General features: G+C 44.6%; 1 protein-coding gene across 1 annotated transcript in view; it reads left to right on the top strand.

The window, feature by feature from the left end:
* Nucleotides 1–20,106, top strand: part of ADAM9 (ADAM metallopeptidase domain 9) — a 159,569-nt gene that overhangs the window by 90,281 nt on the left and 49,182 nt on the right. Inside the window, exons 5-7 of the mRNA XM_040346239.1 lie at nt 5,314–5,390; nt 7,475–7,661; nt 15,323–15,388. Coding sequence (XP_040202173.1) covers nt 5,314–5,390; nt 7,475–7,661; nt 15,323–15,388 — 330 coding nt within the window. The remainder of the gene's footprint in view (nt 1–5,313; nt 5,391–7,474; nt 7,662–15,322; nt 15,389–20,106) is intronic.

Genomic DNA, 20,106 nt, shown 5'->3' with positions numbered 1-20,106 from the left:
TCCATAACCTAAGTTCTGAGGCCAGGTCTGTGGCAGAGACCTGTTCCTCTCAAAGTTCCGAGTGATACCCTGGCTGCCAGGTCGGTGTGAGAGGCCTGTCCAGGTACACTATACCCACTCCGGCTGGAGTGGCGACGAAAGTAAAGTATCGTTGGAACAGGACTGCTTCTGTACTATTGGGCCTGAATCTGTTATTTCTTCTCCTCATACATCTCTGCTATCTACCTCAAGTTTATTGTTTACCGTGTTGGGTAAAATAAAGCACAAGAAAAGACACCTGCTGTTTCGACATTCCATCTTTGCTGCTCTCATCATCTACCCTAGACGCTCACAGAGGTAACACGCCATCCCAATCTATAACCAGCGGCTCCTTCGGGGGTGAGCGCTACATTTGGAGGGACAATTTTTCCTCTTTTTTTTTTTTTTTGGTCTGAGATATGCCAAATGGTAATAAGTTAAGCAACACCAGGTCCTAAAACTTACCTCACATATTACAACCTGATTCTTCCCACTTGCCAAAGGCTTTTGTGGAAGCTCTCTGTGAAGGTTTTCGTTTATCTGAGATATGGTGATAGAAATACTTGGTCACATTCAACTGGACTTGTTCCGTGATGTTGAAGATTTTTTTTTTTTTTTAGCTTCCATAAGCCACTTCTTTAGGGAATGATTGTCAGAAAAAGTTTGGCATAAATGGCTTAGAGGCCATCTAAGTTAAATTAAAATAACAATCACTGAACATGGGTGGGGACCTTTGACTTCAGTTGTCTTCCACATATAATGCAGGAGCCAGGAGTGCAGACCTCTCTAGGATTTGATTAGACTATAAAATAATCGAAATGCATGTAAATGCGGCTAAACCTGCCTTAAAGAAGGAACATCTAAATGCAGACAGTAAAACAATGACCCAGAAAGCAGAAAATATTCATGTTTTTAGAAGTGTTAAACATGCATGGATCAACACTGGTGCACAGAAGCATTGGTGTTTCTATGAGTAAAGAAGTGTTCAGCCTTTTACTTGTATGCCCGGCTGTACTCCCTACTTACAGCTCCCTTAGCATGGGGAACCACCATGTTTTTTACTCTTGGTATACTTTCATGCCTGCAGACATGCGTGTGAATGAGGCCTTCATGATTGCACGGGTAATGGGAAGTGAGCTGTGTGTGGTGACCGATATCGTTTCTCCTGCCTCATTAATTCTTACACTCTTGTGGTAAAAGCTAAACACAAGAATGCCAGCATGAATGAGGCCTAGAAATAGACGGCGGTGGTCTACATGACCGTGACTCGATGTCTGCCAGTATCCCACGAATCGGGTCACGGAACAGCAGAGCGGGGGGATGTCTTTGTAAACAAGACATCTCCCTATTCTGCCAAGTAACACAGTACTGATCGTCTGCTCCCTCTCATCGGGAGCAGCGATCAGTGATGTGTCACAGTAAGCCACGGCCCCTAATAGTTAGAATCACTCCCTAGGACACACTTAACCCTTTCAGTGCCCCCTACTGGTTAACCCCTTTCACTGCCAGTCACATTTACACAGTAATCAGTTCATTTTTATAGCACTGATCGCTGTATAAATGTGAATGGTCCCAAAATGGCGCCAAAAGTGTCCGATGTGTCAGCCATATTGTCACAGTCAAAATAAAAATCGCAGATCTCCGCCATAAAAAACAAACAAAAAAAATGATAATAAAAATGCCATAAAACTACCTCTATTTTGTAGATGCTATAACTTTTGCGCAAACCAATCAATATACGCTTATTGCGTTTTTTTTTTGTTTTTTTACCCAAAATATGTAGATGAACATACATATCGGCCTACTCATGGGCTGTATTGATGGGCACCGATGGGCTGCATTGATGGGTACCGATAGGCGGCACTGATGGGTGACACTGAAGGGCATTAATAGGTGGCACTGGTGGGCACTGATAGGTGGCAGTGATGGGCACTGATGGGTGGCAATAATGGGCACTGGTAGGAAGCATTACTAGGTGGCACTGATTGGCACCACTTGTTGGCATTGATAGGTGGCACTGTGGGCACTGGCACAGGTGGCACTGGCAGGTGGGCACAGATGAGGCAGAATTGCCTCTTCCTCTTCGGGAGCGATGTCCCTTGTACACAAGCCGGTGATTACTGATCCTTTGTTTACATCATGTGATCAGCTGTCATTGGCTGCCAGCTGATCACATAGTAAGGGGCCAGGGCCGGCCCCTTACACGGATCTGTGATCACCTAAGTCTCAGTGACTCGGTTATTACAGCGCGCGCCCTGCAGGGGAAGACAGCCTCCCGGATTTTCAGGTCCGCGCTGTGGCCGTCATTCGGCTATAACGCGGGCCTCTAGTGGTTCAGACTACACAGGCCAGCCTTTGCTCCCCACATGCATCAATGACCCTTGGCCACCCATGGCCTTGTCACTGCTTTTCCTTACTTGGACCACTTCTGGTAGGTTCTGCAGACTGGGAACATCCCACAAGAAGTGCAGTTTTGGAATTGCCCTGGCCAGATTGTATAACCATTGCAGTTTGGCCCTTGTCAAAATCCCTCAAATCCTTAGGTTTGCCCATTTTTTTATCTTTTCTCTCCTTTCAACACATCCGCTTTAGAGACAACATGCTCTCTTGCTGCCTAATATATCCCACTCAATTTCAGATGCCATTGTAACAAGATAATCAATATTATTCACTTTACTTGTCAGTGGCCACGTTATGACCGATCAGTGTATACTCCAGACTACGTCACCTGTGTGTAGGTAATACATTTTTTTTCAGAATGTGATGATATTTTTAATTGTGCCTCATACAGATTTTGATTGGAATGGGCGATTTGATGATTTACAGTAATTTTTTATTTTTTTAGATGTACTCTTATGTTGTACAAGACTTGCTGTATTGTTTCTATTTAGATGTGTTGCTATATCACTGTAGTCCAGACTAGCAGATGTGAGGACGTTGGAAGCTTAGATCGCCCTCTAGTGTTCAGTGCATTAGTCAGGTCTGATTTCTATGCAGTGATGTTGTGGCTGCAAGCCTGTACACTGCATTGTCATTACTGGCAGCACTCCAAAGTCACGTAGCAATTATTACGATATCAATAAACCTATAATAATGTGTTTGTTTGGAGCTGTTGTAAATCTTTTGGGTGCAAACATCTCTGGTAAAAAAAAAAAAACGTTTGGGTGCTGGTTTAATAACTTGTTTCTGGTAAAAGTGATGAGTGACAAACAAATAAGCTCTTATGCATGCAGCTCTTCAATAATTGGATAAAATGTCACTGATAATGTAATAAAATGCAGAATTCATCGGTCTGGGCATGCTGCTTTATAATCTGCTGTGCATAGAGGTGTCCACATCAAAAAAATGTTGTAACTTTATTAACCTCTCCATTTTTCATATGCTACTAGAATGCATCGTGTGTACGGGCCATTATTGTTGCTAAACCCACAACAGTAAAATCAGTCTGTGCAGAAAAGCATGCTTGTTTATACTCACTGTTGGACTTAAGGGGTTAATCCTCTGGAGGAAGGAGGCTCTGGTGGGCCGCATTGGGGGCATGGCCTGGTGGGAGCTCAGGCTGAGGTTGTCTCTTTCACCATCACACAACCCGTGGTTGTGCGGCACCGGGGATTTCCTCTCCTTCCTTTCTCTAGTGACTACAGGAGCTGGGAAAAGCTCCACGGCACTGTTTCAGAAGCATTCACATTACCCCTCAGATTGTCAAACGAGCCTGAGCGGCACGCCAATCCTCCATGGGTTAATCCCCTGTACTGTCTAAAAAGGCTGTTTGATCCTGTCTTCGTTGATCCTCCCCTTCTTCCACTGTCCCCAATCCATCTCCTGATAGTACACAGGCTAGGGGGCACTCTGCGCATGCTAAGTTTGGTGCGTATTGCTAGAGCGTTGTTTTTTTTTTGCGAGGGTGCATGTGATCGGCACACAGCCAATCAGCACTGTCCAAACAGAGGGTCAGGGGTCATGCAGCCTCATAGGACAGTCAAAAGAGAATGAAAACTCCTCCTACAAACTTTAACCAGATACTGATACTGCTAATGAGAAAAAGTATTTAGCAGTTTATATTTACTAAAATAATTGCATTTCCATGTTATGTGTACTGTGGGAGACCAGATATAGTGAATGCAGGGTCCTGGGTTTAGTAACACTTTAAAGCAGTAGTAAAGTTTAGAAAATGTATTAAAAAAAAAATATGTATTTCCTCATGCAAGGTAAAGCCGTACTGTGCTAGTATGCATCGCACGCTAGCACATTATGAAAGGGCTCCAGGGGTGCTGCAGAGACTTCCATCTTCACAAAGTCTTCCTGCCGGGTTCACAGGCTCCGGCCGCTTGAATGTCGAAGCCGCAATGACATCACTTCCATAGCACAGGGCCCTGAAGGAACAGTATGCGCAGGGCCGCCATCAGGGCTGTACAGGCTGTAAGGGGCCCGGATGGCAACCCCCCCTTTTTTTTTAATTATATTTATAATATATATATATATATATATATATATATATATATATATATATATATATATATATATATATATATATATATTTTTTAAGGGCCCAGAGGTCCCCCCCTTATTAATTCAGACCCCCCCCCCCCGTTTCTTAATGGCGGCACCCCCCCTTCTCAATCAATTCGCAGCCCCCCCGTTTCTCAATTTGAGACGGCAGCACCCCCCCCCCCGGTTCTCTGCTCCAGGGGCCCATGCCTGAAGCTGTGTACGGGGCCCCATAATTCCTGATGGCGGCCCTGAGTATGCGTATGCCATGCCTTGTGCCAGTGATGTCACCGGCTGCCAAATAACTCCTAAACGGTGCTCTTTTAGAAGATATTCATTTTACCTACAGGTAGCTTTATTATAAGCAGAGAGGGGGAGAGACTGCAGGATTTTACACTGTGTGGAGCCTTTGATCTCCTATTGGTGCCTACCTATTAACCAACTTACTGAGTGATATCGGAAGTGTGGAGAAGCCCTGTGATGAGGAGAAAGGCCCCAGCTGGGTTTAAAGCCACAGGCGTACCCCGACCCCCTATAATAAGGGGTCCACAAGAGCTGGTAAGCAGTGTCTTCAGCTGGTGGTGTATTCACTGTGGTTTTTGGTGATGGATGATGGACACTGCTATTGATTTATTATTACATTGTTTGTGGTCATGAATGCAAAGTCCATATATGGACTTTGTATTTATTTTTTCTCTTTATTATAAGCTTACCTGAAGGTAAAAATGAAGTAGCTTGCTTTCAGACTACCTCTCCCTGATTGAAACTCTATTTTGATTCATAATAATTTTGTTTCATTTATTTCAGGATCAATGCCACTATCAAGGATATGCAGAAGGAGATCCAGACTCTCGGGTAGCGATCAGTACCTGTTCAGGCCTCCGGTAGCCATCTTTTATTTATTTATTTTTTCTGTGGGTTTTATTGGCTAAAGCTGTGCTATTATTTTTATTGTATTAGCTATGCTGATAACAATTGTATCTCCTAGTATAATGGTAAAAAGACATAGGGGAATTTTTAGGAATTACATTACATCGTCAGGCAAGGCTAAACATGAGCCCCTTATTGGGATTCAGGCTCCATCCCCAAGGCTTTAAAGCAGAAGTAAACAGCCACAGGAAATGCTGAATTTTGAACCCCCAGGAGCTTTTTGCTTTAATATAACGGTATACATGAAGTATACACCTACCAAGAAAAGCGACCACTTTCAGTTCTGTGATGCCCATGCTCTCCCCCATGGCTGGCACATTCATCTCTTCCAGGGATGGACTGGCCATTGGGACTACAGGGAGTTTCCCGGTGGGCCGATGGCTCAGTGGGCCGGCTTCAGTGACAGGGGACCGCCTCCCCTCCTCTGTCTCTCCCTCCCCGCATCGCTCACCTCCTCTCCCTCCCCACAGCACTCACTTGGGGGGAACAAAAAAGCAGGGGGAGGAGCAGAGGAGCAGGGGGGACGACAGAGGAGCATGACAGCTGACTCAACAGCTATGGCCTTGGAGTTTCTCACTTCTGCCTAAGCTTCCCCCACTGGTACTGCCTTATAAGAGTACCAGTACCAGCCGTTCTACTCTAATAAATAGAACAGCTAGTGGCTAGTGAAGGGGGAGAGGGGGCTTGGGTGCCAGGGGGGGGGGGGGTGCGGGAGTTGTCCGGCCGCCATGGCAGAGACCTTTCAAAGTGGGCCAGTCTGGATGAAGTCCAGGGCCAAATTTCTGTCCCAGTCCAGCCCTGATCTCTTCCCTTCCGGGTACAGAGTCTTTTGGCCATCTGGATTGGCTGGATGATATAACTCCCATGCATGCATACAGAGCTGCACCCTTCCAGTGCCCCGATGCTTGTGCTCTCCTCCATGGTTGGCACCTTCATCTTCAACTGGTTCTCTTCCAGGTACAGAGTCTTCAGCCATCCTGATTGGCCGGTCTGGAATGACCTCCACGTATGTGCACAGGAGTTAGTTCATCCTGGCGTAGAACTATAATAAGACTGTACACTGGGCTTCACATGCCTGACTCAGTGCGCAAAAATACTGACGGCAGGGAGAAGCATTTCTGTAATAGAAAATCTGTCAGTGTTTTTGTAAACAAGTGCGCATACTTCTGCTTTAAAAGAGAACTTAACTCTCCTGTTGTTTTCAGCCAAGGAAGCTGCCATTTTGACCCCTTTGATCTTCAACTGCCATGGTGCTGCACATGTGGTCAGTTATGACACCAGCCATTCAAATGTTTGACAGTTTGGTTGAGTGCATGAGCAAATATGACAGTTACATTCACGGAAAGTAGGGTTTAGTTCCATGTTAACTCGGAGATTATTTTAAAATCTCATTGGACTTACATGGTTCGAATCTCAGCCAATTCAAAAAGGAACCAGCCGTAATTCAAACCATTAATAGGCAGGCTGAATGTACCAACTTGATCGATTGATCAACTTGGGTACAGCCAGGCTGCTGGATTCTCTAGCAATTATTGTGGCTGCTTTACCCGCTAGCGATAATCACTGCCTTCTCCTGGCAGGAACAGCTTTCCCTGCCCGCTCCTGCCCCCTTGCCGGGAGAAGACAATTGCTTGGCAGGAGGGATTCCCCTGTCAACACTGTCTGTGTTGATGGGGGAATCGTGTGAATTTCCAGTCGCACTGTCTATGGTCTGCCTTAGTGGAGAATAAGTCAATGAAGATCCTTACCCTGGTGTGTTGGCTTTGTGAATGGAGCCTTTTGTATGTAAAATTGTTGAACGGGTGATGCAGGTATCGTGCATGTGGGGGGCACTATGTTTTACAGAGAAGATGGGTAATGGGTGTGTGGTGTTGGCCATTTTGGTGCCTATACTGTAGATGTGTTTCATGGTTGTGTGGTTGCCCAGGGTGCTTCTGGGAGGAGGAGGAGGAGGAGGCATGCAGACAGTGTTGCAGAAATTTTGAATCAAAATGGCCATCTGGTGTCCAGATATCTTATATCCTTTATTGTGTCACAGAGGCCTACTGCACCTGAAGAGTGGGAGTTATGGTATTGAACCCATGGAGTCTTCCTCCAAGTCTCATCACCTAATCTACCGTATGGAGAATGTGAAGACGGAGCCGATGGAATGCGGGGTGTCCGGTCCTGACATGGGGCAGGAGGGAGATCATCAGCATGCGCCAAGTATGACCCAGCTTTTGCGGGTAAGTCTATAACCGTGACTATTTTTCAGATACTCGTGAAATGGCATTTATGTGCAGTTTATTATTTCAGGGGTTTGACTTTTCCTTAAAATAGATATATAAAAGGTTCAACAAGGACAATTCAGTTTACCCGTTTACTGCTGCCGTTGTCTATGCTCTATTATCTTTCTTCTGTAAATGATTTGAGTAGCTGGAAACATCCACATTGTTGCAATTCATGCCACCCCTTCCTTGAATAGATCCCCTATCTTTCTCTCTTTAAGCCCCCGTTCACACCCTGGTGCAATTTGTCATGCAATTTAAAAGTTTCAAATTGCACCCCATTGTCGGCAATGGAACTGTTTAAATTGCCGCAACTCATGTCACAGCAACTATAAAAAAGGTTCCTGCATTTCTACAGTGAGGCCTCGTACACACGACCGGTTTTCTCGGCAGAATTCAGCAAGAAACTCGATGGGAGACGTATTCTGCCAAGAAAACCGGTCGTGTGTACACTTTTTGCCGAGAAACCCGTCGGGAAACTCGTCGAGCCAAAAAGAGAGCATGTTCTCTATTTCCTCGTTGGGCAATGGGTACATTTGGCTCGACGAGTTTTCTGACAGCCGAACAAGGAACTCGACGAGCAAAACTATGTGTTTTGCCCGTCGAGTTTCTCGGCCGTGTGTACGCGGCCTGACCTGCATAGACTTCTGATAAACTAAGTCACAAGCACAATGAAATCGGATGCGCAATTTGCACTGATCTGTGTTTCTGAAACCACACTGAAGTAGGGCGATTTCAAAGCCACACCAGTGCGAACCAGGGCTAAAGTCCACTTGTAGTTTCTGTTCAATTCAGGCAAATACATTCTAGATGCATTAGAAAACAAAAAGTTCAAAGTCTTACTGTTTGTTTTATTTGGAATGCAGCCACAGCCTGAGTAGAGAAGCCTCCCCCTGCCAAAATGTCTCAGAAGAACCCTTACTCTCGTCTAGAAGCAGTGGTCTGTCTGCAGAGGTCCCATACACCCTCTGCTGAGTTAGACCAATAGCTCTGCACTCTGTTAAGCTCACACTCCTTGCTGATGAAAGAGAACAAACCCTTATTTCGAATGGGGCATGTATGACCTTTGCAGAGAGATTGCTGCTTTCATACAGCAGAGAAAGGGTCCTTCTCTGCAGCATGCTAAGAGGCAGGTTTTCCTACCTTGGCTGTGGCTGCTTTTTTAAAGAAAACAAACTGTAGGACTTTGCCTACCTTTTTGTTTTAATGCACCTAGAATGTATTTAGTGGATTTAGGGCCAGCTCATACCACCTGCAGCCCAGTGCATTTTTTTTTTCTGCATCAAATACACATGGAAAGTATGGTGTATGGTTTCCAATTGCATAATTTACACCAGTGCGACCAGTTCCAGAAAAAAAAGTAGAACCTGCTCTGTTTTTCGTGCACTAGACTGGACTGGAACTCAGTAAAACGCCCCAAAAAAAACAAACATTAAAATTGTGCATGCAGAAACGCATCTGGAACGGATCTAGAGTGCGTTTTGTGGTGTGAACCTGCCCTTAAACTTAAATTCAGTTGGAATTTAAAAGAAGAATTGTCAACACCAACAAGTACCGGTAATAAAATATGTTACATGGAGGATTCAGAAAAAACAAACTGCTGTGTTCACTCTAGTGACAAACTGCAACATATAATGTATATAATTTTTTTTTTTTTGCTCTTATTAGCGGCGATTTACCGTTAATTTCGCTGCGCTTTTCGGCTGCTAGCAGGGCACATTTACCCCCCTCAACTAGCGGCCGAGAAAGTGTTAAAACCACTGCAAAGAGCCTCTTCAGAGGCACTTTGCCAGCGGTATAGCTGCGGTGCCCATTGATTTCAATGGGCAGGAGCGGTATACACACTGCTCCTTCACTGCTCCAAAGATGCTGCTACCAGGACTTTTTTTTATCGTCCTGCTAGCGCACCGCTCCAGTGATATTATGGCAGCTATATGCTGCCATAACCCCGGTATTTAACACCAAAGTACCGACGTATAACGATGGGGAACGGTCTAGAAGTGGTTAAAGGACCACTGTTGTGACAAATAGTGACTGCTGTAAATACACCTGCAATTTTATACTTTGTCCAAACCCCTGGCACTCTCATTTTGCTGGACAGCTTGGGTTGCGTGTAAATATTATTATACAGGATTTATATAGCGCCAACAGTTTGTGCAGCGCTTTCCAATGTAGAGGGGGGGCAGTACAATTACAATACAGTTCAATAGAGAAGGAATAGGAGATCTCTGCTCGTGGGAGGGGGAGGTGGCACAAAAGGTAATCGCTGCGGAGGGGATAATCTGATGGAGGTGACTCCGGGTATAGTCCTTAGGTGGAGGCAGAGTAGGCTTTCCTAAATAAGTACGGTTTTAGGGATCACATAAAGGTGTACATGGTAGGGGCTGACCGGACCTACTGGGGCAGGGAGTTCCAGAGGATGGGGGAGGCTCTGGAGAAGTCCTGGAGGGGACAAGGGAGCTAGAGAGCAGGAGGTCTTGAGAGGACAATTTGGGCAATATCTGCAGATGAGGTTGGTGATGTAGCTGGGGGCGATGTTGTGGGATGTCCTTGTATGTTGTGGTTAACATTTTGAATATATAAGATGAAGTAGGGAAAGCCAGTGAAGAGATTGGCAGACAGGAGCCGCAGTCATGGATCGGTAAATATGGTGTATTGGTCTAGCAGCATTCATAATGGGGAGATGTAGCGGAGGTTAAGGTGGAAAGATAAAGCCAGCGATTGGATGTGGGGGCTGAAGGAGAGGTCAGAGTCCAGGATTACACCCTGCACCTTGGCTTGTGTGGAGGACCAATGGTTGTACCATTGATCTCAATGGTAAAGTCATGGGGAGGGGATCGGGGAGAAGGAAATATTGCATGCTTAGTTTTTTTTTTTTTTTACTTGGAAAAAACAACTTTATTTATTCAAAGCACATAATACAAGACAGATCAATCACATTTGTCAATAACAATGAGAGAGAAGATCACCGCTCAAGGTAGGTCTATTGTAGGGTCGTTTCAAAAATATATAGGACTCCAAGGGTGCAGGCAATGCACTAAGGCAAATATTGGTAAAAAGATGAGGGATGGACAGCCGCACTCCAAACCAAACAGGTTGTCTTTATTCAAATCAACAGCAAGAACACAGCAGATCACAGCAATAGGAACAGGAGAATACCGACGTTTCGCACTGACTTCAGTGCTTATTCATGGCCATGAATAAGCACTGAAGTCAGTGCGAAACGTCGGTATTCTCCTGTTCCTATTGCTGTGATCTGCTGTGTTCTTGCTGTTGATTTGAATAAAGACAACCTGTTTGGTTTGGAGTGCGGCTGTCCATCCCTCATCTTTTTACCAATATTTGTCAATAACAATACTGTATCATACGGTGAAATGCATGCTCATTTTGTTTACTCATATAACCTCCGGGTACGGAACAATCAGACACACGCCTCCCCGTCCCCCAGCCATCTATCCCAAACCTTGGAGAACTTCTGCGTGGCACCCCTGTGTGTGTAGATCAGCTTCTTGAATGGCAAGGCATCATTAACCGCCTTTTTCCACATCGGTAGAGTGGGGGGCAGGACCTGCATCCATCTATGTGCAATTACTTTTCGAGCTAAGAATAAGGTTTCCAATATGAAAATTGTGTGATATTTATCCACCTCTACGTCCGGAATCAGCCCCAGAATACACAGCTTAGGGTCAAGCACCACAGGGGACCCCATATTGTCATGCAGAAAGCGGACAACTTGCGTCCAGTAAGTCTGAATATTTGGACAACTCCAAATGAGATGGTAAAATGTGCCACTCGTGGACTGACACAGACGACAGGTTGGATCGGGTATGCGTTGGAATTTGGCCAGTCTCAGTGGTGTTAGGTAGGCTCTGTGAACAATATAAAGTTGTGTCAGTCTATCTGACAGTTTAGGTGATGCAGTCTTGGTCCCCTCTAGTATCTCATCCCAGTCTGCATGCATGCTTAGTTTTTAGAAAGATGGAGCAACTCCTAATTTAAAATCAGGTGAAATAAAAATAGGAAATAATATAGTCCATAATATATGGTCATACCAGTGCACCTTTTTATTTTATTTTTGCGGATCCTTTGCTGCATCAGTTCCTAGGGGATAAAAAAAGAAGTTCAATCCACTTCCAGTTATCTACCAAATACTGAAATGTCAGATGTGGGTGTATTATTATTTTTTTTTTTAATGAAAGTTCCTTTAAGGACAGAATGTCAGACTAAAGAAAGAACATTGCATTGCCAGGAAGTAAAGACTATGCTATAATGGCTTTCTCTGCAAATTGTATTGCTTTGTTGTGATCAATTATTCAACATGTATATTTAACAAGTAATCTGCTGAATGCAGAAGCAGAATTGCTAATCATTAAATGGTGAATATCTGCTGGGAAAGATGCAATGTAGCCAGCACAAATTGTTACTGCAGAAAAACACATATAGTTACATAGGCTGAAAAAGTATCAAGTTGACCTTTCAGTCAAAAGTATCAAGTTCACAGGGCTCTGAACTCCAAAACTGATCCAGAGAAAGACAAGATTCTTGTAAACCATAGTCCAGTGTTCTAAGGCAATGGGGTAGGATTTTCTAAAGCGGTGAACCGTGTGACGTCACCACCTTGCCTATCCACCTCCTCCAATCAGAGAATTATTTGCATTCATTGAGAAAATCCTAAGCATTCTAATGCCAAGCCAGCGATCTCCTGTGGTAACAGGGCAGCTGTTCAGCACAGGACACAGAAGCTAGTGGAGATTACTGGATTTGTATTGTCTACTACGGGGATTTCCAGCTTCAGCCTTTCTCAGCCATGGTTCCATGGAACCCTGGAGCTCCTCAAGAGGCTGCTGGGGTATCCTTGAGAAGCTCTACTCTCTAGGAAACCCTAGAAACCTCTGGAGGCAATGCAGAGTTTGATTATTTAATAAACCTCATTCAGAAGGAACCCCAGAGCAGCCTTTCTCGGCCAGGGTTCCATGGGACCCTGGGGTTCCTTCAAAGGTTTCTGGGGCTTCCTTGAGAAGCTCTACTCTCTAGGAAACACTAGAAACCTCTGGAGGCAATGCAGAGTTTGATTATTTAATAAACCTCATTCAGAACGAACCCCAGAGCAGCCTTTCTCAGCCAGGGTTCCATGGGACCCTGGGGTTCCTACAAAGGTTTCTGGGGCTTCCTTGAGAAGCTCTATTCTAAAGGAAACCCTAGAAAACCCCTGAGGGCAGTCCAGAGTTTAAATATTCAATAGACCTCATTAAGAAGGAACCCCATTGGTTGATTATTAAGTCAACCCCATTCTGGAGTTGCCCCAGAGATTAAGTCAACCTCAATCAGGAGAAACCCCAGAGATTGAGTAAATCAACCTTATTCAGGAGTAACCCCATTGGTTGATTATTGGATCAACCTCATTTAGGAGTAACCGCAGAGATTAAGCCCACCTTATTCAGGAGAAACTCCAGTGGTTCATTATTAAGTCAACCTCATTCTTTACACTTTTACTGTATTTTCTGGCGTATAAGACGACCCTTTATACTTAAAAATCCGCCTCAAAAATTGAAGGTCGTCTTATACGCCGGATGCATAGTCAGTCAGACTGCGGGCGTCCATTGTTCAAAAGCCGCGCCTCCTCCTCATGCTGTTCCGTGATAGGCGGAACACTCAGTTTCCCAGCAGAGTCTGTGTTCAGTGTTCCGCCTATCACGGACGTCCTCTCGTCCGAGGACGAGAGGATGTGAGGCATGCAATGGCACAGTGAGGGGGGAAGGGGGTCATCTTATACAGCGAGTATATCCCAAAACCAACATTTTAGCTGGAAAATTAGGGGGTCGTCTTATACGCCAGCAAATACGGTCATTAAAACTCTCTACAGTAAGGTGACCAGATTTTTAAAATGAAATCCGGGGACAGTCTGTCAAGTCTTACTCTCCAGGCCCCGGCTACTACTGGGTGGGGAGTGGAGGAAGATCACTCCTCAAGGGAAGACAAGGAGATAAGCAGGTAGGCGGCTGGCCGGGACTTGAGCCAAGGCAGAAGAACTTGCATCTGAAACTGAAGAAATATTACCTCTGCTCTGACCAGCACATGATCATCAGAAAGGGGCACAGATAATGAAAACAAAAAATACACCCCTTAAGCTAGTAGGAGCGGCGCAGATTTTTTCTTTCTTCGGTTTTTGAAATTGACCCAGCCCCTGTTCAAATCCAATCCGGGGACAAAACCGGGGACAGACTTGGTCTGGGAACAGTGTTCTCAATCTGGGGACTGTCCATGGAAACCGGTGATGTGTGGTCACCCTACTCTACAACCTACTGCTCACACTAGTATACCATTAGCTTTAGGTCTTATACTGTTAGTGGGCATCCCCTGAGACCTGAAAATTATTTTAGGGGTTCCTCCATGGTAAAAAGCTTTTAAGAAAGGCTGTTCCAGAGGGATCCCACGGGTATGGTATATGCATAGTTGCATGCGCCAATGTAAAAATACCCATACCTAGAATTCTACTTGGCATAAAGTTTACCATATAGACCATGTATTTATTTATACATAGTGATCATATCCCCCCTTAATTGCTGCTGCTCAAAGGTTCAGTTCAGGTAATCTTCCCTCATAGCTGCAGTCCACCATGCCTTTCTTCAGTTTAGTTTCCCTTCTCTGCTTGTTTGTACTGGACTGATGTCAGACATCGATTTCTGCAGACCATTGCATCTTTACATTGTTATCCCGAGGCTCCTGTCTTTGTTTTTCCTGTCAGCATTGTTCTCAGTCTGTGTTCCTGTCCTCTTACTCCTACGTCTCTTCTGCTTTGTGTCTGTGACTCTTTCGGGGCTTCTTCATCGCCTGCCAGTGTTGGTGCATCCGTCTGAATAAAACGCATGTCACAAAGTTTGAGGTGTGAAAGCCAGTATGTAGTAAGGCCTATGTCCACCTAGAAATCCTGATGCTTGCCTGAAACTCATCAGTAACAAGATCGCTGGGCAGGGCAAAGAGACCACTGCAGGGTCACTTCCCTAGATGGGCAAAATGCTACTTGCTCTCAGTCATGGACTTTAATATTTTCAAGCCAAAGGGTTGTCGTGGAAGCTAGCAGTTTCCGTAAAGCCGCATACACACGATCAGTCCATCCGATGAGAACGGTCCGAAGGACCATTGTCATCGGTTAACCGATGAAGCTGACTGATGGTCTGATGTGCCTACACACCATAGGTTAAATAACCGATCGTGTCAGAACGCGGTGACGTAAAACACAACGACATGCTGAAAAAAACGAAGTTCAATGCTTCCAAGCATGCGTCGACTTGATTCTGAGCATGCGCGGGTTTTTAACCGATGCTTTTGCATACTAGCGATCGGTTTTGACCTATCGGTTAGGCGTCCATCGGTTAAATTTTAAAGCAAGTTCTCATTTTTTTGACTGAAGGTTAACTGACCGATGGGGCCCACACACGATCAATTTGGACCGATGAAAAGGTCCTTCAGTCCGTTTTCATTGGTTTTGACCGGTCGTGTGTACGCGGCCTTAGTGATTACCAGTGGCTACTTATATATTTTTTTATTGTCAAGCTTGCTTTATATTATGCAGCTGTATTTTTATGGAAATAAATGATCTTTTATATTCTTGTGTTTAGAAGAAAAGGGCGATCCTGCCACAGACGAGGTATGTGGAGCTCTTCTTGGTGGTGGACAAGGAAAGGGTAAGTCATGGCTTGTGTTCATACTTGTTTCATGTGTCTGCCAATGTGTTGCGTTTTCCCCCACATATGATCGCGATTCATCCGTAATTTTGTTTGGTACTTGGAGAAATCTAACTGGTTAGCAATTCCAGGAATTATGCTGCATGGCACCCATCACTTTGAATAAATGGTTCATGATCATGTTTGGAAGTATCTGAATAGTAAAATATTTCCAACATCATAAAATAATGTTTCCGATCAGAGCAGGACTAATCTGGGACCCAACCTTTCCCAGGTCCACCCAAAAAAAAAATGGTGGTCCTAAGTGGAGATGCTCCCTTGTTCAGGCATCAATCGAAGAGGGATGCAATATTAGTGACACTTTCTGGCAGTTGTATAGCTTCTGCTGACCTGTGATCCTCCATCATATCGTTTTTTTGTATGACTCTGAGATGTCATGTGACCAAAAGGCAGACGGCAACAAAAGAAATCCGAGAAATGCAAAAGTGAAATGTGAACGATGAGGATTATTTTGATGATGGCATATTTATTATTTTATCTAGGTGGCTCCTTTTCATTTTCACAGAGCACCAGTTACCTGATCGGGAACTTTATTATTTAAAGTGGACCCATGCTCAAAAAGTGCAGATGTTATTCATGTCTAAGCAGTACCCTGAAAAAAGTACCCTTTTGTCTCGATATCCTCCTTAAAACTAGCAGTGCACACCCTGGTATCTGCAGTGTGGGATCTAGGGCGCTGCTGTCTCTGATTGCTAGTCTCAGAATAGTGGAGTGCGATTTCATGATGTCTCAGATCTCTCTCTACCAAGATGGTCACTTCCACCTAGAGACACAGGGGTTGGTTTACTAAAACTAGAGAGCACAGAATCTGGTGCAGCTCTGCATGGTAGCCAATCCGCTAACTTAAGCTTGTGCGGTTAAAGGGACACTAAAGGCAGAATTTTTTTTTTTTAAAATAACAAATATGTTATACTTCCCTCCACTGTGCAGCTCGTTTTGCACAGAGTGTCCTCGAATCCTGTCTTCTGGGGTCCCTCGGCGGCTGTCTCGGCTCCTCCTCGCAAAAGCTTTCCACCATTCGAGCTCCCTCGCATGGTGGAAAGCTTTTGCGAGCGCGCTTCCGTGATACATCGGCGGCCATAGCCGCCCAGCCTAGCCAATCAACGGCCAGGCTGGGAACCGAACAAGATGACAAGCACGCGCCCGGGACTTTCAAACAGTGAGGTAAGTAAAACGGGGGCTCGGGGGGGGGGGGGGGGGGTGCTGTCAGATGTTTTTTTACCTTAATGCATAGGATGCATTAAGGTAAAAAAACTTTTACCCTTACAACCCCTTTAAAGGATAAGTTCACTTTAAAAAAAAAAATGTCAATTTTTTTTTTTAGGTAAAAAAAATGTGAGTTTATAATTTTTTTATTGCAGGAGCCTGTAAAGCATTGCAGCAGCTTTCAGCAGATCGCTGATGCCATGCAGGTATCCTGCAGACTTGTCAGTGTACAGTATTTGCTTCCCCATACGAGGAAGCCGATACAATCCAACAAGAAGAATCAATTAACTACCACTGCGCATAGTTCATTAAAAATAACAAGCCAACAGTCGCAAAGGATGTTGGGACTTGTAGTTCATTCATACACAGAGCTCTGTGTATGAATGATGTGGCTGTGTGGGCGGAGCCCCATAATTTTGTTAGAAAATTACTTTTATTTTAGTCCCTAGAGAATAAAATGGTGGGTGTTGCAATTCTTTACGGTGTGTGGTTTTTGCGCAGCAGTTTTTCAATGTGGTGCAATTACATTTATATTACATAGCCCCTTACATTTTTTTATCATCCGTCGGCTCAGCGGAGATCTGCGGACTGATCTCCCGCTGAGCTGGCGGGAGCAGGCGGACTCCGTAGCAACTGAGTCCGCCTCGTGTGAATTAGGCCCTTTTTGTTAACGTATTTATAAAAAGTTACAATAAACCACGTTCTTCAAGATAACACCCACCTTTCACCATGACTGCCAATCACTGGTACCACGGCACACTTTTTGTAGTGAACTGTTCTTTAGCCGATGTGTCTCCAAGGCCAAACCCACCAGCCCTCTCCTGTTTCCTATTAACCAATTGGGTCTCATTTCTGAAAGCTCATAGTCTGTGTTCAGTTTTTTGTCTGCTAGGATTAATTCTTTTAATGAATAAAGTTTTTCTATTTTTGTAGTTTACTATGTTATAGGACTCTTTTTTTTTTTTTTTTTTAGAGATGCCCAATGCGTTTTCTTAACAAATTTCCTTACAGTCTTGTCAAAATGGCCATTTCCAAGAACAAATCTCCTAAACCTAGGACAGCAATTAGGGCTAAGTACAAGGCAGCCAAGGAACGGAGAATTCTTGTGTAGATCAGAGACGTACTGGACGCTGACATGTTTCATTAATGGTTGCATATTTTTCTTGGTGTAAGCACTTAAAAAAAACATAGAAGTAAAAATCTCTTCCAAATCCACCCTACGGCCTGATTCCAGCAGATGACACATCTCAACTGCCCAGATAACAATCTCAGACTGCGTGTTGGAGCCATGTGGTGTGCTTCGAAATACATCGTTCTTATAGAGGACTTTAAAGTAATATTAAAAATGTGTTTTATTTTTTTAATAACATAACAAACATGTTATACTTACCTGCTCCATGCAGTGGTTTTGCACAGAGAAGCCCCCATCCTCCTCAGAGGTCCCCGGCAGGTGCTCCAGGCCCCTCCTTTTTTGGCAAGCTGCTTTCCATGAGGGCACCCGTGCACACTGTCTGTGTCTTTTGATAAACTCAGCCTTCCCTGTGCTCCCTTGTCAAAGAATTGACAGCAGCAGGAGCCAATAGCTCCCACTGCTTTTGATCTGCCCAATGAGGAGGGAGACAGAGGCTGGAGCCGCTGCTCTTGTGCACATAACTGGATTGGATCGGACTTGGGTGAAAATAAGGGGGGTGGGGGGGCTAGGGCATCCTGCAGCATTTAAGTTTATTTTACTGAAGCTGATTGGTTGCCATGTACTGCTGCTCCAGATTCTGTCTGCTCCAGTTTTTATAAGTCCCCTCTATGTTCTTTATTTTTTTATTTTTTTGGGGTAATAAAAATCTGATGAAAAGCTTCTGATTATTTGCGGCAGGCAGCTGCACTGCTTTTTTCAATGACCGAACAGAAGAGTTGGGCACAAATTCAGAATATTGTTACATAGAGTATTTTCTGGTTATGCAGATGAGCATACACATTGGGTTGTTATTAATGGTTAATTGTTTTTGCTGTGTCTTTGTGTTCTTGTATCTGAACTCTGATGTGATGTCATCTGCACATCTGTTATTGTCTCATTACTAAGAATTCCCCTGAACATTTCCACCCTTAATCAGGACCTCCGCCCACACTCCTCACCCTGCTATCTGCGCACACAGCGCCCGCACCGAGGAGCTGACTATCCAAATATTGTCATTTTGCTGAGATCAGTTTACACTTGCACTTCCAGCTTTGTAATTAGCTAATACTTGGCCCGTCCCCCTCCAAGTCCTCCCTTCACAGGCCCCACCACAAAAATGTCCACATGTGTTTCAGGCTGAGCATTGTCTGTGCCAAGCTGGTCATAGACTGACTGAATTCCTAACAACACAAAACCTAGAGATTGCGCTGGTCAGAGTTCCCCCACAACATGCTGGTGCTAGTAGTCCACCTTAATATGGATATCAATCACTGGGACCCTGCAGCTCTCTAAATGTTCCACTGGGTGTTGGGGATGCATCTGTGTAAACAAAAGGAGAAGAGAGCGCACATTCCCCCTAGTATGACACCATGTATTAAAATCTGAAGATGAGAACTTCAATCAATACACTCACATTATGCAGCGTGTAAATAGACATGTATCGCCTCGGGTTCCTTCAATGGATCGCCTCTGTAAAAGCTGGCTGGGAGTCGGAGGATTCTAATGTGTCACCAGGCAGTTGAAAGACCACCAGGACACGGTGATGTCCCAGATCCCCTGCGCATGCGTCGGTCCAGCAGCACTGCACTTTGATGCAATGACCCGCATGTCAGGGTTGCTATAATAGAACAAAATAGATTACATTGCGCACATACAAAAATTACAGTTAAAGGGTTGCTATAATAATGCGTTTCGGAGGCGCCCAAAACACGTTTCGGAGGCGTGGCCTCCTTTATCAACTTGATAAAGGAGGATACTCATTCGAAACATGTCGTCCTAGCAACCCGGACATCACCTTTATCCTCTCTCCCTTGACTTTTCTTGTGCCGTGGTTCGTTGCATCAGAGCGCAGCGCCGGCTGGACCTGATGCCTGCGCAGTGCATCGGGGACATCAAAGCTCTGTCCCAGCGGTCTTTCAACTGCCTGGCGGCGCATGGGATCCCTCCGACTCCCAGCGGCGATCCGGAGAAGGAACCCGAGGTTATACAGGTCTATTTACACGCTGCAAAATGTGAGTGTATGGATTGAAGTTTTTATTTTCGGACTAATAAATGGTGTCACATTAAAGCGGAGTTCCGGACACAATTTCACTTTTTAAATATAAATATCCATGTAATACACAAGCTTAATGTATTCTAGTAAAGTTAGTCTGTAAACTAAGGTCCGTTTTGTTGTTACAGCATTTAGACACTTTATAAAATAGATATTGACTGGGGCCATCTTAAGTGTGGGCATCATGAAGCCAGACTGTATGACTTCCTGGATTTCAGCCTTGCAGAT

This window comes from Rana temporaria, chromosome 3 (assembly GCF_905171775.1).
Source record: "Rana temporaria chromosome 3, aRanTem1.1, whole genome shotgun sequence".
Classification (NCBI taxonomy): Eukaryota; Metazoa; Chordata; class Amphibia; order Anura; family Ranidae; genus Rana; species Rana temporaria.
This window is presented reverse-complemented; position numbering and strand designations above follow the sequence as displayed.